At 33.5% G+C, this 26,670-nt stretch overlaps 2 protein-coding genes across 6 annotated transcripts in view; one reads left to right on the forward strand and one right to left on the reverse strand.

The window, feature by feature from the left end:
- Window positions 1-26,439, reverse strand: ABCE1 (ATP binding cassette subfamily E member 1). Its single transcript, XM_077139918.1, has 18 exons — window positions 26,281-26,439; window positions 21,390-21,523; window positions 19,923-20,008; window positions 17,649-17,746; window positions 16,492-16,609; window positions 15,920-16,057; window positions 15,697-15,766; window positions 15,359-15,455; window positions 13,728-13,817; window positions 7,890-8,011; window positions 5,536-5,757; window positions 4,849-4,908; window positions 4,691-4,749; window positions 3,826-3,936; window positions 3,603-3,745; window positions 3,364-3,486; window positions 1,846-1,957; window positions 1-516 (listed from the first exon to the last, which is right to left on the reverse strand). The coding sequence occupies exons 2-18, from the start codon at window positions 21,490-21,492 to the stop codon at window positions 469-471; spliced, it is 1,800 nt and encodes a 599-aa protein (XP_076996033.1). The 5' UTR covers window positions 21,493-21,523; window positions 26,281-26,439; the 3' UTR covers window positions 1-468.
- ANAPC10 (anaphase promoting complex subunit 10) overlaps window positions 26,144-26,670 on the forward strand; it is a 218,519-nt gene continuing 217,992 nt past the window's right edge. The window contains exon 1 of one of the 5 annotated variants that reach the window (XM_077139920.1): window positions 26,144-26,651. The gene's annotated coding sequence lies outside the window, so the exon portion shown is untranslated. The remainder of the gene's footprint in view (window positions 26,652-26,670) is intronic. The other 4 variants (XR_013167480.1, XM_077139921.1, XR_013167479.1 and 1 more) reach the window with 4 other exon arrangements.

Below are 26,670 nucleotides of genomic sequence, written 5' to 3' on the forward strand. Positions count from 1 at the left end.
TTATAATCTCGATAGATGTTTATTTATCAAATCTCATTAAGTGGAGTCTTAGACTGGCTTTTAAAACAAGGGCTGTTTCATTATACTGGCATATGTGGCAGACCGTATAAGTACAGAAAACGTTTCTCAAAGATTTTTTAAAATGGGGCAATATGGGTCATCATTTGGTACATGAATATAATACATCTATTGAAAATCTTCCCATACATCATAAAAACTTGGAGGTAATTTATATAATTTGAAATGTCTTCATTTTAAAGTGATATGCACAAAAAGGGATTTGTCACCAAGAACAGAAAAGTGGCAACTCCTGTGTTCAGACTACAACTCACAACACAACTGGCTTTTGATGGAAATTACACCTCAAGGTCCACAGTATGTGGGGCATAAAACCTGATTAAAATTTTATACAACATTACAATAAATGTTTCTTTTAATAAATGGCTTATCAATATTCTCAGATTTAGTCTAATCATCCAAGAAAAAGTAGTTTCCGCTCTTCTTTTGTTCGACATCCTAGAAAATGAAATGGAGAAACAGCCAAAATCAGCAACTCATTCTTGTTTATGTAGACTTTCACCAAAGTATTATTAAGAGATGATACAATAATATCCTCTGCATAACCTCCCATACACCATTTACTTCTGGATATTCCCTGTTCAACACTTAAAGGCACAATGACTATCTCCACCCCCACACTGGTATTGTGGTAACACCACAGTTATACTGCTGTTTTGCCCCAGCCCCAGGGCAAAACAGCAGTATTACTAAAATACTTCATTTGCTCCAACTCAAGCAAAGCCCCTTTATTTAAGACACCTAATTCACACATATCAAATTATGCTATGTATTAGGATAAATTTCTGGGAAAACTTATTCAAATTCCATTTTAATTCCAACTTTAAGCGTCTGGCCAGAAAGTTTGAGAAATGGCTATTGCCCAAAATGTATATACAAGTAGTACTGTTTACAGACTGGTCAATAATGATCCATCTACCTACCTGCCTAAACCTTATTAGGATTAAAGTATGACTGTTTAAGAAAAGTGGGCATATAGAAATGATTAACAGGCACAGAGACGCCTGTACTTGAACAGGGGACTGAACCGTGAGTCTCTACCCAAAAAATGATAATACAAAGTATAACACTTCTGAAGAAATTTCTGGGAAAATTAAGGTGTACAAAATTGGACAATTTTGTTCCTCTTTTATATTTAAAATGCTTTTTGGAATTGAGAAACTTCTGAAAGCTAAGACAGAACATGCCATTTTTAAAATCCTGACCAAGGAGTAACAACAATCACTTAGAAAACATAATGAAAGCCTAAAGTATTCAGACATTGTATTAGCTAGTTAAGAATATGATGAGTAAAACGAATTTGTCTTTGCCTTTTTAAGAGCTAACTGCTTAGTAGCAAAGCTCGAGTATAAAAATGAAAATAGTAAACTGCTACAGAACAATACTTCAACATACTTCTAAAGCTTATAAATATTAAGGATGATGGATAGAGGGCCATGAAATGCAAACATTCTAAGAAGGCACTGAAAGGGGATTTCAAGAATGGTAGAAATGCTTTTAAAATTTATTCACTTTTTCTTTGAGTGACCAAGAGATTTTTGCCTTCTTAAAGACAAATATTCAGACTAGATCATCACAATAGCTGTCGAACAAACTGAAATATGCCATTCAAATATTAAAATGTGAAAAATATGAACATTAGAATTAGTGAAAATATCATACATGTATTTTTAAAGAAACAGCTTTCCAATATGAAAAATGCCTTTCAATCAATTGTTCAACATTGAATAGAAATTATCTGTGATTTAAGATTGTTTTTCTGCATACCTTAATTGAGTTGAGTTTGTTTATTCTTGGCCTATAGTTGTTTGGATCTCTTCTGAATGTAATTTCAAGCTGAGACAAAAATTTATTCATGCCAGCTAAAAGGGTTTGAGGACTAGGAAAAGGAAAAAAAGATTAACTGTGTTTAAATTTTTCACCTTTTGGGATGAAGAGTATTAAGAATCTTTGTTCCCTCTAGTTCCCCAATCATAAATTGCCTGGATAATAGTAAAATCATAGCATATTATAAATCTTATATTTAGAAATGGCTTTGCTTTGGACTATATAATTTGCTTGACTATAATATTTTTGTGCCAAGCATATATACAGTATAACCTGTGTTTCTGATATGGGAAAAGACACATTTAAGACACATCCTACTTTAGAAAAGCCAAAATATCACTAATAGGAGATTTACTATAGGAATTTTAGGGGAGAAAGAATTTAACATTTACATTAGAAATTTGAAATTGGAGGGGATATGTATTTCTGTCCAGTTTTACTGTAAGAAAACTTCTTTAAAAATTTTTTATATTTTTTTACTGTTCTCTTAAGCTAGTTCTTAAATCATACTAAACTCATCCCATATATGTGGAATATTTTAAGCACTTTATAAATACAAAGGGGAAATAATTATTTAAATAAATAAACTTTATATATTCTAAGAAATTCCTATAACTCTTCAAGAAACAAATAATTCTCAACAGTTGTTATACGTATTTAAAATGAAAAAAAAAAAAAAAAAAAAGGATTTCTGGGAAGAAGCTCAGTACTTTTATTTCCTGAATTACTCTAGTGGCATATCCATTCTATACCAGAAAACACTGTTATGTTGGAACCACATGAATCTACTCTTTTTATAGAAAAAAAAAAAGGTTGAATATGGATAATTTATATGATTCAGCCTAATTCAAAGTTTTAGCACTAAAAGTATAAGAAATTTCCAATCAACTGATTTGGAGTGTTTAGCTTCTCTATATACGCAAGGGCCCTCTGTCAGTGTAAGGAAAAATGAGGGTGAGAAAAGGGAAAAAGTTATTAAATTTAACACTGATAAAGATCAGATATTTGGTTATAGTTCTACCATCAGTGTAAGTTATGTAATCATATAATTTTCTTTATTTGTCTTGTACTAAAATCAATAGTTTTCAACAAATTGCTTGCAAAAATAAAATCCAAATGAATCTTATTTGGAAATCCAAATAATGAAGCACATAAAAGTTCAGACGAAAGAAAAGGTGAGGGGCACAGATCTCTGTATGCTTATTCCCCTGGCTCAGGAGTTCCATATTAGAATATAGTTTGAAAGCTACTTATTCTACATAGTCTCATCTAGTATTTACTATGAATGATCTTGGGAATCACAGAACCATGTCTAGAATTTCTGATTATCTCTTTCCTATCTCTTAAACTAAAGTATGACTTTAATGTTTATGAATTTATTGGAAAATTTAAATGTAACAATTTCCTATTTGTTAGAACTTATAATTAGCTTTGCATGTTTTATAAAAGTAATTTTACCTGTTTGCAACAGTGTTTTTAGATGGAACACCATCAAAAACGATGACCCGATCTGCTAGATAGGTGGCCATGATGAAGTCATGTTCTACAACAAAGGCTGTCTTTTTCGCATGGAGTATAAAACTAAAACAAGACAATTTTGGAAAAATACGATAGATTATTATCTAAAACATTCAAATGTTATATTAAGCACACCTATAGGCCTGTACAAGTAATACTTGCATGGGCACAATATTTACCGTTTGACAACTCTAGCTGCCATCAATCTTTGTTCAGAATCCAAATATGCAGACGGTTCATCAATTAAATAGACATCAGCAGGTTTCCCCAAACAAAGAGCTAAAGCTACTCGTTGCAGTTCACCACCAGATAACGTCTGCACCTATTTGGAGAAGAATTTTAGTGAACCATGTGCCTCCACATGGTTTAAAAGTTTAAAAAACAAAAAATACTTCAGAGCACCTCTTGGTCAATGATGTTTTCAATTTGCAGAGGCTTCATTACATCAGTCACAAATTGTGGATGAGTATACGCATCTCTTATCTTTTCATGTAGTAACTGGCGAACACTTCCCTATTTGTAAAAGAAAAAAGGATTTAAATACATTTCAGTACAGAACTCTTCTATTTATGAATCTTGGGAAAGTTAAGCTCCGGAGCAAAAGCTTATCGGTTTGCTACCAAAAAATTCTCAGTACCAACACTTATATTTTTGATTACAGATAGCCATCCTGGTAGATGTGAAGTGTGGTTTAATTTGCATTTCCTTAATGACTAATGATATGGATCATCTTTTCATGTGCTTTATTGACCAGTGGTGTTATGTTCTTTGGAAAAATGTTTCTGATCAAAACCTTTGCTGGTTTTTTTTTGCATTTTTTATTAAATTAGAGAAGCTATAGGTTTACAGAAAAACTATACAGAAAATAGTTAATATATACCCAGGCCTCCTATTATAAACTTGCATTAGTTTAGCCAAGTTTTAAATTGAGTTGTAAGATCATTCTTATATATTCTGGATACAAATTTTTCATTAGTTGTATGCAAATATTTTCTCCTGCTCTGGTGGGTTGTGTTTTCACTTTCTTGAAGAAAGTTTTGCAAGACAAAACCCTTCAGGTTTTTTAAAGGTTTACTTTGGAAAATGACAAGGAGATCTTAAAAGCTTCCTTCTAATAACTGGAAATGAATCAAGGGCCACTTTCTGGCCACTTTGGATAAAACTGTATGGAATCTAATGAGAAGAATTCTGACACAGTAGAGGACACTAAAGCTATAGGCAAATATAGAAAATTTTCTCTAATCATGAAAGAACAAAAAAAACTCACAGTTGATTTGGGACTGATCTTCTGTGGCTTATAACTAACATTTAGAACTGGCACTTCTCCTGCAAAATAATGCAAACAAGACAGATACTGAAAACTGCCCAGACCTTTAAAGTTTACCATGTGGAACAGAATGAAAAGATTCAATATTACAAAAGTACCTCCTTCATCAGGTTTAAGTCTTCCAGCAAGCATTCTGATAAACGTCGTTTTACCAGTGCCTGGTAACACAATATAGAACACGTTGACCTGAAGGATGCTTCACATTTAGAGTAAACCAGTATATCCTACTTGTTTTTTTTTTGTATGCTGTATGGCAGGGTCACATTTCATTCTTTTTTTCATGTGAGTAGCCCGTCATTGCAGCACCATTTATTGAATTTTGTTTGTTTTTATTGGTTTCTTTGGGAAGTGCATGGTCTGGGAATTGACCTGGGTCTCCCACACAGGTGAGAATTCTACCACTGAACTACCCACATACCCCCTCCTACTTGGTTTTAACTGAGAAATTTGTTTGTATAGAAGTTTTCTTCTACAGTAGTTTTATAAGCTATAAGATTACCATATAAATATAACTTCAAAAAAAAGTCATTAAAGTAATGTCACTTATTTGATAGTCAAATTTATCTCACAACTACATTTATGATGTAAACTAATATTAAAAATGCTGATAATGCAGTTATTTCTGCTATTTACAAAGGCAGGCAACCTGAATTTCTAATTAGGAAAGCTCCAAAGAGAGATGGAACAAGCAAGCACTCTTAACCCTATAACTAACTCGTTTTTTAATGGAATAATTACAGTTGTGACTGAACAATTTCAAGTATCACAAAATGAGCAAAACTTACCATTTTCCCCCAGCATCACCATGATTTCAGAATCTGTAAACTCTCCAGCTACAATTGCTAGTTCAAACTCTCCCATCTTTTTCTTCATTCCTGGATATTTATACATACACATCTTTTTAACTTCTTCTTCATTTGCTGTCTCAGCCACTTTAAAAACAAGTGATGCATCTCTGAATCTCAAGTTTTCTGTTGGAACATATCCATCCAGAAAAATGTTTATGCCTGTTGGAAAGAAAGCCAATATAAATAAGTTAGTATAGATCAATTAGAGGCTAAAATTTTTCTAAAGCAAGAAATCATATTAAAGCAAAAAACTGGGCTCTTGGGGATGTATGTTTGGGATTTTAAATCTGGATTTTTTTATAACATGCAGTCTGTATACTATGAAGTGACAACATGATGTTTCATGTTCCTAACACAAGTTTAAATAACTCGTGCATATATACTTTCAGTATATATATACACACAAAAGTAGTGCATCTTTTCATTATGCTACATGATTTTTATGTAAGGATTTTTACATCAGGTTTTATGTAAAAGTAGTGTAAACATGGCATATCATTTGTTTTATTTTTAAATAAAATACTGCAATTTAAATGGCAACTAGATAGGAATGGAATATTTTTGTAGATTGATGTAAAATACTAGCCTGAGGAATAATTAAAAAAATAAACTATGTAACTTATGGGTATTAAGTTTTCAGATGGGGAATAATCATACACTTTGAAGTTAGTTTTTTGCATTTTTCTTCAACTTTATTTTGCAGGTTCAAAATAAACTGAATAATTAGCTAAAACTTTATTTAATGTGTTTTTCTGGTATCACTGTACAAAGCAAGTACTATTACCTAAACATTTTGGTAACTGAAAGTAAACCAGTGAATATGAGAATCCCTCCCTACTAAAACTGTTAAGATCCACGATGGCAGGGTCTTCATCTTACTTCCTATTGTATCCCCAATTTAGCACATAGGTGTTCAATAAATATTTCCTCACAGAACAAATGAAGAGATACGTTTATTCTGCCAAAATGAGCATATGATTTTGGATCATAAACTACTTAAAAACTATTATTGTGAGATTAAAAATTAAAAGCAAAAATTAAGTTAAAAACGTGAAGGAACCTTAGTGGTCATTTAAACTAAGTGCCTAATTCATCAGGTAAGAAAATGAAGGCTTTAACTTCTGCTCAATAACACAGCAAGTCACTCTTTATATTCCTACTGCAATACTTATTTTCTCAATTTAAAAATGAGTACAAATTGTGATTAGCTTTACCATTCACAGAGCATTTACATAGATTCCATTAATTTTAGCATATCAAAGGAAAGCAGAAAGATGAATTGTAGTTTCTTACTTATTGAACAAAGGAGGGACATAAAAATCTCACCAGGAACCATTTTCTGAATGGGACAGCTTTTAGACACGGCATTTATAACTCTAATTATGGAAGAATGATTGCCATGTGCCCATATCTTCATGAACCTGACTTTAGAATTAATGTATGTTATAGAGTGGGTACTCTATAAATGTATGTTAACTGAAAAGAGTAAAGAATAACTGGTTTTGACATCATCTCTTAAGACTACTGGCAAGAAAACTGGGCAGGGCATAATCTCATAAATTTTTCTTTAAAATATGAACCTGTCTATCTCAAATGTACAACTAGATTAAGTTTTAGCAATTCCTCCCTACATCTTAAAATATTTGTGTTTTTTAATAAACTAGAAAAGCTACAACAGCACCTTTTTATTCAAAGTGTATGATGCATTATAAATTTTTTTTCTAAAAAGAGTGCTTTAGGTAAGTAAAAAACTACCTTTTCGAATGAGATAGATTCACACACAAAAAATAATAATAAAAAGAAAGCTACACAAATTTTGCTTACAAAATATGGCAGTTTGTTCAAGATTAAGACCTTATAGGTCTTCTAGATTATCTGCTTAAGACATAGCTGGAGAGAATATAGAGCAAAATACAAGTAAAAAAGCAGTGCAATGAAAAAATATCAGTGGGTAAATTTGAAGATGACAAACAGTATGATGCTGCTGCAGAACAAAATTTTAACGTAGGGAAAAAATTAATGAAACTGCTAATGAATTTCTACCGACCTCAACAGAAAATTCTCCAAAAAGAAATAAATGTTTCTTAAACTGATATATATATATATATATATATATATATATATATATATATATAAATAAATAAAACCTTGAGCAATTCAATTCCAAAAGATCACAGTTCTGGACAACTAATATTTAGAGCAACATAAACCTACATATGAACAATAATATATTTTTCTAAACACCAGAATGGAAGAAAACGCAGTGTATGTGGAAACAGTTTTGAAGTTACCTTCTCTTACGCTAAAAGGCATTGTGACAACACCATATGCACTTGGTACACCATATAAACAGCAGATGAAGTCAGAAAGATAGTCTAATACACTTAGATCATGCTCCACGACAATGATATATCTGAAAATTGAAACAGTTTGATTTTTAAATGTTACATATCATATATAAGTAACTAAAACTCTTATATAAGCTACTTCTCTTTACTACAGTTATAAATTTCAGGAAAACAAATACTTTTAAAAGTTAAGTGAAAGACCATATTGAACAAAAGCCATGAAGTATTATCTTCGAATAAGGTTCATTATCAATATCCATATTTAAAACTTTTCCGAAACTAAAAGGAAGAAACAAAATGAAATAGTTTGACTATATGAAATGTCCAATGCAAATAATGAATATACTTTTAAATAAACTTTACAAAGCAGAAATAATTGTAATAGATTTAATTCAGAGGTAGCTTAAACTGTTTATTATTCTATTCAACTTATGTATTAAGTTTTTCTGCTTGTCTTGTCCCATGCTAGCTGCAGTATGGCAGGCAGAGAGAAACAGATGACAGACAGAATCCTTAACATGAAGACTTTCAACTTAGGATGGGGCAGACAAGGAACAGATATGAAACAACAGAAAAAGACTAAGTGGGAAAATATATTTTACAGATAATAAAATTCAGTGAAAGTCAGAAAGGAAATAGGTGAGTATTAGCATACTTTGCGAATGAGATGGGATATTAAATGAATCTTAAATGGGTAGATATGTATGAAGTGATGAGAAGTATTCCTAGAGGAGAAGCTAGTAAGAAATAGCCATGTACCCTTCTTATAAAGCACTTTATTCCTATTTTCAAATTAGAGATGCTCAAAAAGAAACGTTCTGCACACACCTCAGATTTCAATTTATAAGCTTCCTTTGCAAATATATATTCTCCACATTAATGGAATCATCACTCACATAAAAAAAGACTCATTTTGTTCCCAATGATACACTGTTTAAATTTCCAAATCTGTGAATTCTTTTGCAGCAATATTTTGTATTTATGTCTCTATTTCTTCCTTTTGTTTGCCTGAATTCTAGTTCACACTCTGACGTTTCTTCCAATATTGCTGCAATCTTTTGACAAATCTCAATTTTTCCAGGTCTCCTGATGGGATTCTCAATTTGTAATGCAACAAATAATCCTTAGTCTTTCTTTCAAGACCTTCCAACACTTCAGATACTACCTTTCTCTTACTTCACTCACATATAGGAAACACTGAATAATGGATCTTTGTTTCCCAAATAATCCATTTTTTGTCTAAAGGATATTCTTTCTGTCCACATGGTCTCCTGTCAAATCTTCCAACTCTATCTTTAAGGTCCACCTCAAATCCTACCTCTTGTGGGAACACTTCCTAAAATGCAAAACTCTCTGCTCTCAAATTTCCGTAATGCTGAATACCTGGAACTTTTATTATTTTTGTGTACCCCTATAACCTGCCCAAAAACATCGTGGAGGAAGATGGTTTGTAATACATTTTATAGTGCCTCTATGATCTTTAGTCTTGTGCTGCGTGCCAAACAAGTGTTAAATAAAGTTGTTGAATTATTATCTTATCAGATGAAGAACTGGCTTTAAGCTAATCAGCGATGGGGAAAGGGTAAGTTCTGGTCCAACCAAATGTCATGATTATATAAGGTGATTATATATGACTATAGAAAGTGGCCACTGAGCACCTGACATAGTGTGACTGAAGAAACGAATTTTTCATTTTATTTCATTTCAATTAAAATTTAAATGGTAATATATGGCTGGAGGCTTCAGTGCAGTTCTAGAATAAGAGAATGATATGGAAAAAAAAAACCCAAATCATTTGAGAAAGAGTAATCTGGTGAGATGAACCACAGTAATTTTTAGGAAGCTATCACAGCAATCTAGGGCTCAGGTAAAAGGAAAGAGAAAGAATGGGGGCAAGTCTGATATGAAAAAGAAAACAAGAGTAAATGTTTTTTACCACAATGGTGATATATCAATAGAAATAGCAAATCATCCAGGGTGAGCTGGTATTCATCCTGCCCTGGTTATCAATGTCGGCATTCTGCCATTATGTGGGATACTTCTCTACCTTAATCATTAAAATATTTTGCTTCCTTCAAGGCCCAGTGTAAAACAGTATAGTATTATGCAGTGGTCTTTAACTGTCTTTAAAAGCATAATAATAATAATAAGTAAAAAACTTCCTGCCTGACTCATCTTCAAGTAGAGCTTATTCAGAAGCCCAAAACGTAAAAAAATTTAGATGAGTCACTGTTATCTGAGGTTTTGGGAAGAAACAGAAATCTGGAACATGCTTTCTTTGAAGATTTATGAGTCCTACTAGATATGGAGTTCTCTGAAGATGAAAAGAGACAATACATAAAGTAAACAGCACAGAATAGGTGAATAATAAATGTTTCCCCTAGCTCCAAATACAATGATATTTATGTTGCTATTCCTTGTTCATTTTTGCTATTTATTATTTGGTTGTAACAAGGGTTTAGTAAACGAAACTATATAGCTATCCAAATGTTGCTTTCAACTAAGAATCTAGAGCAGTGAAAACTCTACAGCCCTACCTAGGTATTCCTATTTGTTTACTTGAACACATGCTATCATCACTGCCAATCTTTCCATAAAATTTTTTATCCTCCATTCTGCAAGCTCTTTCATCCTTCAACCTTCAATTTATATGAAACTATCCCAGAATACTTATGAAATAAATGCCTATAAAGGGTTAATACACATAACAAGGTGGATTGGACCTATCTCTAAATAAGACAGAAATGACTCTGTTACAGAAGCGATTATGTATTATATACGGACAATTATATTAATTTATATAATAATACTATGTATTAATTTAGTTCAGTGGTTTACAACAGCAATGGTTTCTCTGGTTGGGTGCATTTTTGGTTATCAATGATTAGGAGGCATTACTGGTATTTGGTAGGCAAGAGTCAGGAAAGCTATATGCTCTGCAAAGCATGGAACGGTTTCATATGACTTTCAATTGTCCTGCCACTCTAAACTGACCACAAATTAGAATAAAACCGAAAAGTTTTTACAAGTTAAGCAAAATTTCCAGTAAATTAGTTTATTATGGAGATGAAAATTTAAATTGTACAAAGACATCTTGATATTATTGAATAATTTACTGTGTACTTTTTGTTCATTTAACACATTACAGGATTTCCTAAGACACATTTAGTTTTACTGCAAAAGCAACTAAACCCTGGAAATACATAGCAGAGAAGATATGAGATCCTATTTAATGAATTTAGACTGAAACACTATATATTTAAAAAAATATTTCTATAGCATAATAAATCTATTTTGTGACAATTTACTCTACAATTGATTTTGAGTTGTCTGCTGATTTGCAGTCTTACTGACAATATTCTAAGAGGCAATTAATAAAACCTCTTGTACTACTGATTTTATTTTCCAACCCACCCTCTATTCCTTACTGTCTATTCAAACATTTGCTCTCCAAAATCTTTTTATAGCATTAAAGACTGAACATATGTCTTGACATGTAAGTACAATTTCAGTATGGTGATATGTATCTTGTGATTTTTTTTTTTAATCATCAATCTATCATTACATAAAGATTACTTAAAGGTATTTCAATTAATAAGACCTAGAACATGGGCAAAAACCATTTTATTCCATCATTTTCTCTACTTGTCAATTAATTCGTCTTGATATGTTATCCTTATTACAATTAAGGCTCTTTCCCTCTCATAAAATAGGAAACAAGTTGTGTAGCATTTCTTCTAACACTAGTTTTTATTCTGAGGTCTATGTAGACCTCTGCTATTTATTTCACTTTCTTATTCTTCCTATATAGGACAGCTCCTGATTGCCTTTGAATTTTAAATTTTATGCACTACAAGAGGGTATAAGCACCCGATGACTTCATTATTTTCAAGTGTTATTTGCCTGAGCATTTATATATTGTAATACATGTTATCTGCCTGCAAATTATTTTCCTTTTAGTTCTTTTTATTATAGATAAGACATTATTTGGTATCTTTAAGAAAGTTTCTTTATCACTGATAGAATATTTAAAGTATCAAGTGGGATTTACTGTTCATTCTCTACAGGACGATTCTGAAAAAATCTCAGCCACGACCACTTCATGGCTTCATTTTTCAGACTATTAAGATAAGAGTCTTCTCATTCTAGTCTCCACATCTCTGAACTTACCTCCTATATTTCCCCCCATATTCTCTCTTTGCTGATTTCTGGTTATTTCCTCAGATCAATTTTTTAGGTGTCTAATGCTCTTTTACAGTGTCCCTAAAGTGTATAATCTGTCCAGTAAGTTTCCAGCATCAATGATTATTCTTTTAATTTCTAAATGTTTTTTGCTTTTAACATTTACCAAATGCTATCACATTCTTAGGGTTTTGAATCCCTCTTTTATGCCTTTATCTTAAATACTGTTATTTTATAGTGTCTTTCAAAATACCATCTGAAGATTGTAGAAGTCTAATCTTGCTGTATGCTGTATTTACTGACAAACTTATAAAATTTCCTCCTTTAATTTTTAATTCTGGATTTGAGCTTCCATAAGCTTTACATATAGGAATCCTGAGATCTGGGTTGATAAATATCCCTCCAGAGTAGTTTTATATCTGCTTTTGTTAGGTACCCACAGGGCTATAAATTCCATGATCTTTAAAATGCTGATTTTTCTGCTTGGAGTTTCTTAGACAAAACTGGTTATATAAATCTCAACTCCATATCCACATAAGCTGCTGTACCATGAATAGAGATTTGAAGGAGAGACATCCCTTCACTTTCAATGAGCTCATGAGTGACAGATATGTTTCCTTGACATCATATGCTTATAGGCAATTTTTGCTATTTGTTTTCAATTTGTCCTTTTGCTTAGAAAGTAGTCCTTTGAGGGTCTTCACATTTTATGTGTGATAATCCAATACAAAGCCTTACTTCTTATCCCCAAATGGATTAAACCCAGGACTTAGAACAAGCAACATCCCTCATCTCTTTCCTCTCATTTATAGTTCCCTAAAGATTTTTCTTGGCTTTTGTTTAAGATCAGCTGTGTATTTAAAAGGATGTTTATTAAATCGGCAACTAAGAAGAGGCAGTATGGTATAGAAAATACTAAATTAAAAAAAAAAAACCTTAGTTTCTTGTTACAGTTATGTTATATAGTAAATCTGTCATCTACAGCAAACAATTAACTTTTGTACCCTAAACTTCATCTTTAAAATGGGAATACCACGTAAAGATTCTAACTCCAAAGACTACCATGAGGATCAAGTTAGATAATGGATTTTAAAACTCTTTAAATATTAAGGCACCATATAAATACAGAGTGTTGTGATTACTTAAAAAAGGTTAGGAAGTCTTTTGCTTGGCAAGCCTGAATAACAGAAATTACTCTGCTGATTCTAATAATGTTCTAAACAGGTTTTTTTTTGGGGGGGGTGGTATTTAGGGGAATATCACATTCATTTGACAAACCAGTAAAGCCACATATTTATGCCAAATATCCCACACATATGTCATATATCCCAGAAAGCCGCACGTATATGCCAAAGTTTAAATGAAATTTGCATATAGGCTCTATATTCTAGGCTCCCTAGAAAGAGAGACAGTAATAAATAAAGTTTGCAAATAAGACCTATTCTAGTTAAAGGAAATTCAGGTGGTATCTCCAATCAGTCAAAAAAGAAAGCATGTACAAGTACATGACACTGATAGTCCCAGTGTTTAGTCTTCAGAAATCTGTAAAACACCCCAAATAGAAAACAACACAGGTATACATACCAGATTTGTACTTACCTATCTGGATTTATTAGTGATCGTATAGTAATAGCAGCCTTTAAACGCTGTTTGACATCTAGGTAACTAGAAGGTTCATCAAACATGAAACTATGGGCAGAGGGGAAGGGGGAATAAGAGAAGCAAATGAAACAATTGTGAGACACAGATGATCTGTGTCTTAAATGTTATTTTAAAACACTTTAATATAGATAATTTCTGAATTAATAACAAGAAATCCCTTCATATAATAATGAAAAGCCCACACCACAATGACGCAAACACTTGTATTCTATTCAGAAGTGGAAGGAAGAAGAAATTATGAAAAGTATACCAAATGTGGGGAGAGACTGTTAGATTAGGCTATCTTATAAACTGGTAGTCTCTTCATGAGAAATATTCTGATAAAGTCTGAAGCAGTTCAAAGAACTTTTCTCAATAACTAAAGTCAGGTGTAATAAAGCAAATAGTTTTCTGAAAGGAGAGCATGATACAGAATTCACTGAACACTTTGTGAAGTCAAGCTAGCCTACATAGGATACTGTGCCAGTTTGAAAGGATTATGTGGCCTAGAAAAGCCATGTTTTAATCCTGACCCAACCTGTGGAGGCAGTCTTTCTTTTAATCCCTATTCAGCCTGTAGGTTAGGGGTTTGATTAGATTGTCTGAAGGGCAATGTGACATGCCCAATTGTGGGTATTAGCCTTTGATTAGAGGGAGATATGATTCCACCCATTCCAGGTGGGCCTTGACTAGTTCACTGGAGTCCATTAAAAGAAGAGACATTTTGGAGAAAGCTTCAGAACCAGGAGACCTGGGAGAACACATGCAGCCAGACCTTTGGAGATGAAGAAGGAATACATCCCTGGGGTAGCTTCATGAAACAAGAAGCTTGGAGAGAAAGCTAGCAGATGTCGCCATATTTGCCATGTGCCTTTCCACTTGAGAGAGAAACCCTGAATTTTATTGGCCTTTTTGAACCAAGGTATCCCCTAGGTGCCTTAATTTGGACATTTTAATAGACCTGCTTTAATTGGGACATTTTCATGGCCTTAGAACTGTAAAACTGCAACTTAATAAATTACCCCCTTTAAAAGCCATTTTGTTTCTGGTATATCATATTCCAGCAGCTAGCAAACTAGAACAGATACTAATGTAGATATGGGGTAAAAAATGGAAGCAATAAATAATTGGGAAAAGAGAGGCAATAGAAGGTAGGAAAGAAATATGCCTTTTTCAATTCTTCTTTTCTCCTTCATATGGCATGTTACCATGATCTAGGGCTTAAGACTTCATGTTCAATTTAAGATTATTTTAAAAAGCTTACTAGACCAGTTGGAAAGCTTTACTCTTTAATCTTTTTATGTAGAAAGGGTGTTTAAATTTTAAATTGCCATTGTATAAAAAAGCTCTGGAACTCATTCACTAGTTGTTAACTAGTTATCTAAACTAATAGTCCCCACCTCCCCCATAAGGCCCTGCAGAAATAACATCAGAGAGAACAGGTGATGGATGCACAGCTGGTTTAACATCTTACCTTAAACCTAGGTACTATCTCTGTTAATTTCTCCCAAAACTACTTTATTATCAGCATTACAATGAAAAACTTTAAATAAGAATTAAGAGATACAAAAGAGGTAAATGGAACCTACATATCAGCTTTCTGTATGCAAACAACAGCACAAGCAAACCTCTGTAACTCTCCTCCTGAAAGATCTTCAACATTTCGTTCTTTTAGATGGGTTAAATCTACAAAGAACAGAGAAGTATTGTGCTCAATGTTATGAGTTTTATTATACCTCTTCTATGCAGATTGTATACAACATGTGATCCTGGATTTGAATATTTCAATTGAAAACAGTATCATAAAAAGTGACTATAACAATTACTAGAGATTTTCTCATTCATTTCAGTAATCCCTAAAAAGATGTATAACTTTACGACTTAAGTTCAGGGCCTTTAAAAACACATAAACAAAATAAACACTTACCAAGCTGTTGACATACAATTGCCTGCGTCTTTGTTTCATCCTTTCGATCCAAAATAGACCCTACTGTCCCCTGTCATAATAACATAAATAATGTATAGTACATATGTTACCCCTATTTTTCTTCAATAACAAGAGTTACAAAGTTAAATAAGTTTACTTTGATAAAGTTTTATATCTTCATCAACATTTCTAATACATAAATTTCCCCTAAAAATCAACTGACCTTTGCAGCTTTGGGAATTTGGTCCACATATTGAGGTTTGATGATGGCTTTTAGGTCATCTTCTAGAATCTTGGTAAAGTAATTCTGCAATTCAGATCCTCGGAAGTAAGTCAAAATTTCTTGCCAATCAGGTGGATCCTAGAAAAATAGTATACAATTATCTGAATTTAAATTAATAATACAATCGTAAGGAGGATGACTTCTATAGAAGTAGTATGCAGCAAAAAAGATATTTTTTCACCTAGAGTCTAACACCCTAAAAGTTTTTCACCAATACAAAATATAACATATATCCAAAGATAATACTTTTGGATTCTATTTTAATCTCAATATTGGAGACAGATTTAATTTTAAATGAAGACTCAATATCTCTTACCAGTTTAAGCCATAAACAGATTTTAATTAACAAGGAATGAAATAGTTTCATATACACCAGAATTTCACTAATCTTGAAAATAAGAATGCCAAAACAACAACAACAAAAAACAACAACAAAAAGCACACATACAAATGCCCCTTCAAAGTCTCATAAAACCAACCCGATTTTTATTTTATAAAGTGCTAATACATACATCATACTTTCCAAGGTTTGGCTTTTGTTTTCCTGCTAAAATTTTTAAAGCAGTTGACTTTCCAATACCATTAGTTCCAACTAATCCCAAAACTTCACCTGGACGAGGGATAGGCAACCTGTTTTAAGTGTACAAAAATAAACAACTCAGACTTAGGCAGAAAGAAAAAAGCTATACAACAATGCTGTATTTTAATGCACTTGCACTCCACATGCATCCATTAATAAGCTAAGATACATATGTCAGATATTATTGACCATTAGGGAAAAAACAGCCAAGATTAACTTAAATTGTTAATTATTAGAAATGCATCCATGACCAATAGCACTTGAAATTTTATTTATTCAATTATCATTCAAATCCATTCTAAAGTAATATGTCTTTTATTTATTTTTTTTACATATAAGACTAGGTTTAATGTATAACAAAATGCTTTGGTAGAAAATTACATAGCAGGTGCAACCTCACACTTTTTTTTTTCCTGGCCTGCCATTTACTTACAAGGAGAGAAGTGCCACATCAACCAGAAAAATTCCACTTCATTCTCCCTGTTGCAGCAGGCCCCTTAAAGCTGGCAGGTTGAGAGATATCTTTTTATTAGTTACATCTATACTCCCAGATTAAAAATATTAATGTTGAGCAGATAAAAATCTCAAAGAATTAAGGACTTGCTTGTAACTTTATAATATATATCCAAATTCAGAATAACATTCTCTGTAGATTGTAAGATTAATGGATAACAAAATAGAAGACAAGTTTCCTAAAAAAAGCTATTTTGGGGATTCGGGTACTATGTACATTAGTGATCCACAAGTTTGGTTGTATATTAGAATCACCTGGGAGCTTTTAAAACATCCTGAGTACAGAATGTACACTAAGAGATTCAGATGTAATCCAACCTGGGTTTCTAAAACCAGGGCATTAGTAGTTTAAAAAAAAAATCCCTGAAGAAATTCTAACATGAGCCAAAATGAACGACTGACATATACAGTATGATCCTGCATAATTTCATATAATACTGTATTTTTTCTTTGGTGGATGGTTAATAGCATTCCTTTCCATTTTTCCTTGATGCTAAAAGGTACAAATGGAATTTGGAAAATTCCAAATACTCAGCGTTTACTGAATTAAAGCAGAATGCTGACTTGAGAATATACCTGTGAAGTTTGAAGGCATTGGCACAATATCGATGTGTTGTTTCTTTTTCCAAGTTGCTTGGTAAATTGACAATTGATAAGGCGCCAAAGGGGCATTTCTGTTATTTAAAGTAAAGAATTATGTATTATTTTTAGAACTCTACATACGACTAAAATGTATACAATCAAAAGTTTTAAATAAGCAATCTTCCATGCATTAGCTTGTGAAATTCCTTTTCTAATTTACTTAAAAATAAAAAAAAAGAACAAAACTAAGTTCCTTGAAGGTGGGATCAAATCACCTAGTTTTGTATTCTCTCTAGTGACTGGCAAAATCCTAGACATTTAATAAGTGTTTAATACTTGTTGAAAATCTTTATAGAATTTCAGTTTATTTTTAAAGACAAGATTAAGAGTCAACAAAAAAATGGTCATTGAGGATACAAGTCCATATTCAGTCTATCACACAAGCTTTCTCTTTACTTCTTTCAATACTCTTCTTGTGTGCTTCCTCACTTACCTTATAGGGTCATTTAAGATAATGTACTGTATCTTTTTTTTTGGATATTTACATCTCACCAAAACTAGCACAACACTTTGCACATGGTAAGGATTAACGTCCTTCCATTGTGAGTTTTATCCTTCCATTTCAACTAATTAAAAAGAGCCGGAGGGAGAGAGGGAGAGAGGGAGAGAGGGAGAGAGGGAGAGAGGGAGAGAGGGAGAGAGGGAGAGAGGGAGAGAGGGAGAGAGGGAGAGAGGGAGAGAGGGAGAGAGGGAGAGAGGGAGAGAGGGAGAGAGGGAGAGAGGGAGAGAGGGAGAGAGGGAGAGAGGGAGAGAGGGAGAGAGGGAGAGAGGGAGAGAGGGAGAGGGAGAGATTTACTTATTGAAAAGCATAACACCTGACTGTAAAATAAATGTCCAAAAGACAAGAATGGCAAGACCATAAGAGAGGTAATGTGCCTAGAAAAATTTAAGTAAAGATGACACAGAAGCAACCTTACATTAAGAGATCTATTAAGCAGAACTGTTCAATGAGCTCAGAGGACCAACTCAAAGTCTCAGGGTATAAAGATTTCAGTGAATTTCTATTGTAAGTTACAAGAACATAAAGAAACAACCTTATAATTAACTACTATACTATAATCCTAACTAATAAAATTCTTTATATGAATTACATTTTTTCTGTCAATGAAGTTTCTTTCACTTAGCAAAATTTTCTATTATCCTTTGTATCAATGTACCTAAAAGGCTTATATGATGCAAGTAATTTAAACTTCTGTAAATCAACAAGGAAAAAACCCCACATTAAAAAAAAAACCCATATTGTTTATATAAATGAGGTGTATTATAAATGTCTTGCTGTTCAGAAAGTATGCAAAGTAAATTCCCCCCACCCCCATAAGGATTTACTTCATTAGTACTTTTTTTTAGCCACTCAAAAGCAGATACCCAAAGCTGACAAAGAAAGAAAATAGAATAAATAATAATATATTGTTCAAAAATACATTTTCAGCACCTAGGACACAGGTAAGCTTCTAATGAGAAACAGTAAACATATGCTCAAAGGAACGTTTCCTGCTTATATTTCCAAAACAAAAGGAAAACATTTTCCGGAATCTATAAAATTTTTCTGGATACTTAACCAGGGATTCAGAACCCAATTTAAAATATACATATAATGCATTTAAGTGATTAAGAGAATGGTTTCTGTGCTTTGATGAAGCTCCTTTTCATGAAATATTACCTACAAATAAAAATATATGAGTTAAGAACTTACATACTGGCTCTTAAATTTCATTTATAAACTGATATCGGAAATTCATCACTCATAAATCAAAAGCCCAATCAAATGACTTGATGCAACAAAAATAGAAGTATTTAAAAAAAGTACAATTTCAATAGAAGAATGTATAAGACAGCATAAAAAATAACGTTAAATTTTAATTTTTTTGGCTGTGTACTTCTGTATTTAAAAGCTGTTAATGTAAAGATAAATACAAATGTGAAGCTGAAAAAAAATGTACATAAAATGACAATTTTTTTCTATTTATTTTTTCCAAAAGTGGTGATAAATGTTGGAATGTCTTTCTCAGAAAAGGGTAAAAAAGAAATTAAATTTGGTTGAGTAAGGCAAGGATAACTTTTAAATAATAGCTTACTGATATAAGAATATCATTTCCCTGAATTTACATTCTTTATTCATGGCTTTATTTTGCCTCCTTAAAAATAATTCAATGCATTTGGAATTTTCAGATTACAAATTTGCTCTGGTAATAAAATATTATTACTTACCTTAATACAAATACCACAACCAATACAAAGAGTTTCAGAAATCCATGCTATTTTGCTCTGTGGTGTAACCTCTATACATAGTTTTCCTGGTAAAGGAAAAGATAGAATTAAGTCATTTTTCCTGATCTTCTGATTTTCTGAACATCATTATTTAGGCAACACTGGTTCCAAATTTCCATACAGAAGGAGATTTTCAATAAGAAATGCCACAGAAAGAAATACATTTGAGATAATGTCCAAATCAGTATTTTGTGGGGGTAAATATCTGACTTTATTAATGCATACAAGAACTTTTGTCAGGCAATAGGGAGATGATGTTATACATTTTAAAAAATTTAATACTGGAGAAAATATGCTAGTATAAATAAGGCAGATTCTGAAAAAGTTTTATTTCTAAGTTGATGCAGACAAATCTTTAATTCATAAAACAAAATATGCCTTGGAAATGGCACATCATAGAAAGGAATGAAATATATTAGGCAGATCACTGAGGCTCCAAAAAGGTTTGTAGTCATTTATGAAAGTGAAATTCAAACTGGCATTGGGGATATTAAAAATGGAATTTCTGAATAGCTTGGGAAATAACAAATGACATCTAATGTTCCTTTTAAGATTTAATGAGTCTAATTACATCATTAGTAGCTTTAACATAATAATCATTTTAATATAGCCCTTAAAAACTACCAAAAATAGGCGGTGCAATGGTGGCACAGTGGCAGTATTCTTGCCCACCATGCTGGAGCCCTGGGTTCGATTCTTGGAGCCTGCTCATACCAAAAAAACCCGCAAAACAAACAAAAAAACCACCAACAAGTCTTCAACTCTGAATTGCTGGAAATTTACTTAATCTTGAAAATATAGTAAAACCTTATGAACAGTCATTTCTATTATACCCTCTCTCTTCTAAAGATAAAAATTCTAGGGTGGTGCAATGGTGGCTCAGTGGTAGAATTCTCGCCTACCATGCTGGAGACTTGGGTTCGATTCCTGGTGCCTGCCCATGGTGGGGGGGGGAGGGAGATAAAAATTCTATCAAACACAAAGATAACAACAGTGCCTACTCCTTGACAAAGCAATTACAGGACTTTTTAGTATTATAATACCTCAGTAACCTGAACTCTACCTTGATTTCATATTTCATGAACTTTTAAACATTGATATTAATACATTATTCTATAATTCATTTTTTAAAAAACAGGATCATTTAGTCACAAAGCAATAAGAGATGATAACAGACAATGGCTTTCTTATCTTTATATTTTAAAGAAACTAATGAAAAAAACCAAACAGACCTATCATGCCAATTTTTGTCTTTTTTTTTTTGTTTTTTAAACATGGGCAGGCAGTGGGAGTCGAACCTGGGTCTCTGGCATGGCAGGCGAGAACTCTGCCACTGAGTCACCATGGCCCACCCAATTTTTGTCTTTTAAAACCTCTAATCCTTAGATGATTTACAGAACAGCTTACCCATTCGAACCACAGGACAACTCTTTTTACACTCCTGCCGACACTTCTTAGGTTTACATTTGTCATGGTTGACAATAGCAATTCTTGTTAACTTGTCTGCCATAACTGTAGAAAAGTAAGACTATCCAGGCCTTCTATTAAAAGAAAAATTAACAAAATTATGGCAAATTCAATACAATCAGTTAGAAATAATTCAGAAGCATAAAAGTTAAACAAGAGGACATAAATTACCATTATATTTAGATGTATGATTATCTGAAAAATACAAGAGAATCAAATAAAAGACAAATACAAACAAATAATTCAGTAATGTTGAGAAAACAAAATTTTACATACATACTTTTCATATATACAGAAAGTTTATATAATAAAAGAGAAAGTGCCATTTACAATAGCAACAAAAAAAGAAATGAACTAGTAATAAACAAAAGGATACAAACACATTATATTTTGTCTGTGTTTGAAGGTTCAAAACACACAGACATAAGATCAATATCAGAGATTTTAATCCTCCCTGAATTTACACATTCAATCCAATCTCAATTAAAAAAGAAAAAAAGGGGTGGGCCGCGGTGGCTCAGCGGGCAAAGTGCTTGCCTGCTATGCCGGAGGACCTCGGTTCGATTCCCGGCCCCAGCCCATGTAACAAAAACGGAAAAACAAAATACAATAAAGCAAGAAAATGTTTGGAAATGTTTCCCTTTAAAAAAAAAAAAAAAAAAAAAAAAAAGAAAAAAAGAAGGCTAACAAACCAAATCTGAAGCTCTTATAGAAAAACAAAACAAAACAAAAAAGGTTAATAATAGTCAGGAAAATGGAATAAAGAGCACAGGGGACAGAAAAACCTTACCTAAGGGATTAAAAAAAAAGATAACCGATCTCAATAATTAAAATTGTGGTATCAGTACATGAATACAGACCAATAAAATAGAAAGACCACAAATGAAAACTAATGATAAAGATTTTTATCTTCCCCCAAACAAAACATTACTTCATGTCTTATCCTTCTGACTTTAATGACACTAATGATGGAAACGGCATATAATTATTAAGGTTGTGACAATCATGCTGACCAAAAGGAAAAAATGAAAACTGTATTTCTCTGGCAACTTGTGATATGGCCAAAGGAATATTAAGAGGAGACTAATTATATGTTCATTTTTATATATACTATAAATATATATATATTTATATATAAATATATGTATTTATAAATATATTTTATGATATATAAATATATAAAAATTTATATTTATAAATAAATATATATATATACACTATGTACATTTTTTAAGCTTTTACAATCTTGATTTGCAACAGCTGAACCTACTATATAGCGTTAAGATCAAAGTGAACTTCAATATGTAATGAAAGAACCTGAAGAACCTGAAGCCAAGATTTATAGGAGACAAAAACTATCATTTACAAATACAGTCTACTGGCTTTTTACTGTTGATGACTGTGATCCTCCACCCTGACTTTTGACAGCTGCTTCCTATTACAGATCTGTGAAGCCTTTTTCACATCATTAGGCTTGGAGAGGGATAAGTGATCTTGCTCCTCAATGCTACTACCAGACTATTATTCTTCCCTTCTCACTAAAAACAGCCAGCTTTGCCTCTCACAGCCTCTGACTGTTTTAGTCATTTACTGACCATCAGGTCACTCCTCATTCTCTGAAGATTTCAGCCCTTGGCTCACTTTCACTCTTTTTACTATAGCTCCTATCATAATCCTTGGTGATTTCAACATGCTTACAGATGATCCTTCCAATAGTTCATCCTCTCAGTTCACTAACTTCCCTCCTCCAATTATTTCGTCTTCCATCCTACCTAAGCCACTCATTACTGTGGTTCAACTGTAGACTTAGTCATTACCAATTATTGCAAGCCTTACACAATGTCAATTAAAAAAACTCCACTCTCCAATCCTCACTCCTATCTTGTCAGCTCACCCCTATAGCACATTACAACCAACAATCCTTTGATAACCCCCCATTCCCTGGACTTACTATCTAGATTCCACCATACTTCCACTGTGTACCTCAGCTCTTTTTTATCTTTGCTGCCCTCCTTACCCGACCAATATTTCATGGTAATCATTTACACCAACCAGGGCCCTATTTAAATCTAAACCACATTGGCTCCTTGCTGTTCCTAGCACATACCAGGCTTGTTTTTGCTTCAGGGCATAGCACTTTCTGTTTCTTCTGACTATAATGCTATTCACCCCAGAATGTTTTATGACTCTCTCCTTCAGGTCTTTAATATCTAGTTTCTCAGGGAATCTTCTCCGGTTATATTATAAAAAAATGTACTCAACTACCTTTCTATACCTCTTCCTTGCTTTACAACTCTGTTTAGCTCTTTCTACTATATGATGCTATATATCTTATATAAATGAGTATATATACACATTTCTCATATGTGATGTGTATTTATATTCTTTCTCTCTCTCCACATACACTTTTTCTCTTTCCAAGTAGAATGCACTCCCCATCACATGGGCAGAGATTTTGGTCTATATGCTCATTCCGGTGTTTGGGACAGTGCCTAGCACACAGTAGGAGTTCAAAAATTTCCGGGAAATGAGAAAATAAATACAGTAAACTGTTCTTATAAGTTATTACAACTTCAGAAATACTGTAAGTGACCCATATTTTGTACTCATAGTTGTCCATTAAACTACGTACTGCTAATAACACAAACAAAACCCCACCCAAAAGGAGACTTAAAAATAAGAAAAACTAGATAAACATTTATGCAATAAACATGGCTATGCTACAAACCTTTACTTTTACTCCTTTAAAACCTGTAAAAACTGGTACAGTCCAGGTCTTGTGAAAGGCAGAGGAAAATGACTTTTGAATTGCTACAAAAAAGCTATGATTCTGGAATTGACAACTCCATAAAAACTGAAGATTCTTTAGTAAGTTATTAAAATAAATAAAGCTGGGTACAATGAATTTTTTATTTAAAAACTGAATGCTTTTCTATAAATTACTTTGAAAGAGCATAATGAAGAGATGCTTCTTTTATTATGAAGTTGTTTAAACTTTATTTTTATCAATCTATTAAACTGTTTCATCTAATTTTTCAAACTCTTTTAAAAACCAAGTGACTAAACTATTTTTATGGAAGACTGCAGATATCAGAGACTGCTAATAAAATTATTTATGTAAAAATAGTGATCATTTATAAATTAAAACACGAATATGGATTATTTGTAAAACTGCCAATCAACTGTGTAAATACTATTAATTCATTTTTCCATATGTTTCAAATAATTAGGGAGGGGAGAGATTCCTATTTTCAATTTCAATGAAAAAGATACAGTGCAGCAACTTGGAGGGGGCGGTTAAAGTACCAGACTTGCAGAAACAGAGTGGGATTTGAAGATATTTCAGATCTGAAGATAAATTGTGTACAAAATAGGTATTAGAACAATGACCCTCACTGTCATTCTTCCAGCTATAAGGAAAAAAGGAAGTGAGGCATAAATGGAAAGTACTTAGAATCTTAAGACCAAAATTATTTATTATAATGCAGTATAAAAGCACTTAAAAGGTTGCTGTGAGATGATGACACCTGGTATCACATGAAAATATTCTAACATGCTTTTTGTAGGTTATTAGTCGTATAGAACACTTATAAGTGGGAGTGGTGCACAATCTGATGTCAGAGTCTAAATTCAAGACATTTAGAAGGAACACAAAACATATACTATATAGGCTTTTTTTGGTCTTTTTCCTCCAGCAATTATATTAAATGCTCTCCCTAAACAAAAATTTTTAAATAAGAGCAACAAAATTACTTAACTTAAAAACAAAACACCCTTATGGTTCAAATGCGGATAAGAGCCCTGGGTTAATATTGATTAAGCATTATTGTTAGGTGGCTTAGGTAGAATGAACATCCTCAGCATATGGGGCAAATGACTGCAACACAAATGCCTCCATCATAAATACCTAAATAGCAGTGCATGGAAGAGAGTAAAAAATAAAACAGTTGTTTTGAGAGTTGTTCCTATTCCTCACGCATCGATTTTCCCATCAAAAGAGAGATTAGGTTTACGAAACTGATGGGATGTGGGGATACAGCTTTGGCAGCCAATCACTCACAACAAATACCAATAGCCTACAATGTACGCAGCTCTGAAGTAAAAATAAAGGCATTCTGAATAAAAGCATCACCCCCGATTTCAAAGAGTTTAAATAATAAAGTCACCAGGGGGAAAGTGTCAAGTGCTGTAAGAGTCCACCAAAAAAACTCTAGGCGTTCAACCGCAAGATGACTTGGGACGATCCGAGTTACAGCCGAGTACAGGTTGCTCTAAGGGTATCTGCAACGTTTGGTCATCATTTCTATAAAGACTGCAAGTGGACAAGGAGTTCTGGACTTCATGGCGGCAAGATGCCATGACTCATGCCACAATCACCAAATGGTGGAAGAAAAGGGTACGACTTTCCACAATCTAATACACACACGTGAAAACATATATACTTAATCTGTGCCGGGGGGATGGGGAGAATAGGAGATGCGCTTAATTCTGAAGATGTCTTCCTTTCAGAGGTTTAAGTCCAGCGTGAGAACAGAGTTAAAGGGGGTGTGGGAGGCGGTGAAGAGCGCTGAGGGATGGCAGCTAAGACCATTCTCGTAGCCCCTGGCGGGGGTGCAGGTGACACCGTTCGAGAACAGTCGGGGAGCGCTCCCGCGCACTCTGCCGCGCCCGCGTTGGGGCGGTTCCAGCTGTCCCGCGGGAGCGGGCTGCCACGCGCAGCTCCCGTCTCCACTGCCGCCACCTGAGGCCTAATCCAAGTGTCTGTGAGAACGTCCTCTCCGTAACGGGAGAAGACAGCTAGCCGCCAAACCACTCTGAACAAGTCACTTACCTGGACAAAACGATCCCCTGGTGGAGGGGCGCTGAGAGGCCAAATCTGCCGTAGCTTTCACTCCTCAGCCCCACAACGTGTTCTGATAGCCACCGGCCAAAATGGCGGCTCTGGGCCGCCGCCTCGCTCTAGTCATAGGGACGCAGTGCGTGCACGCGCGCGCGCGACAGAGAGCGCGAGGCGGAGCCCTGGAGATAGGCAGAGCGAGATGACGATCGACTGTCGTCATTGTGTTGCGACCCCGATACGACGTAGTTGGAGAAGCCAATCTGCCTTGGGAAGCCAGGCGGTCTTGAGAAGCGGAGTGGGAGTGGCACGGATTTACTGCAGGTGCTGAAAACCTGAATAGCGGATAAGCGGGTTTGGAAGCTGTAAGTGGGGAATAGCCTT

Source organism: Tamandua tetradactyla, chromosome 22 (assembly GCF_023851605.1).
Source record: "Tamandua tetradactyla isolate mTamTet1 chromosome 22, mTamTet1.pri, whole genome shotgun sequence".
Lineage (NCBI taxonomy): Eukaryota > Metazoa > Chordata > Mammalia > Pilosa > Myrmecophagidae > Tamandua > Tamandua tetradactyla.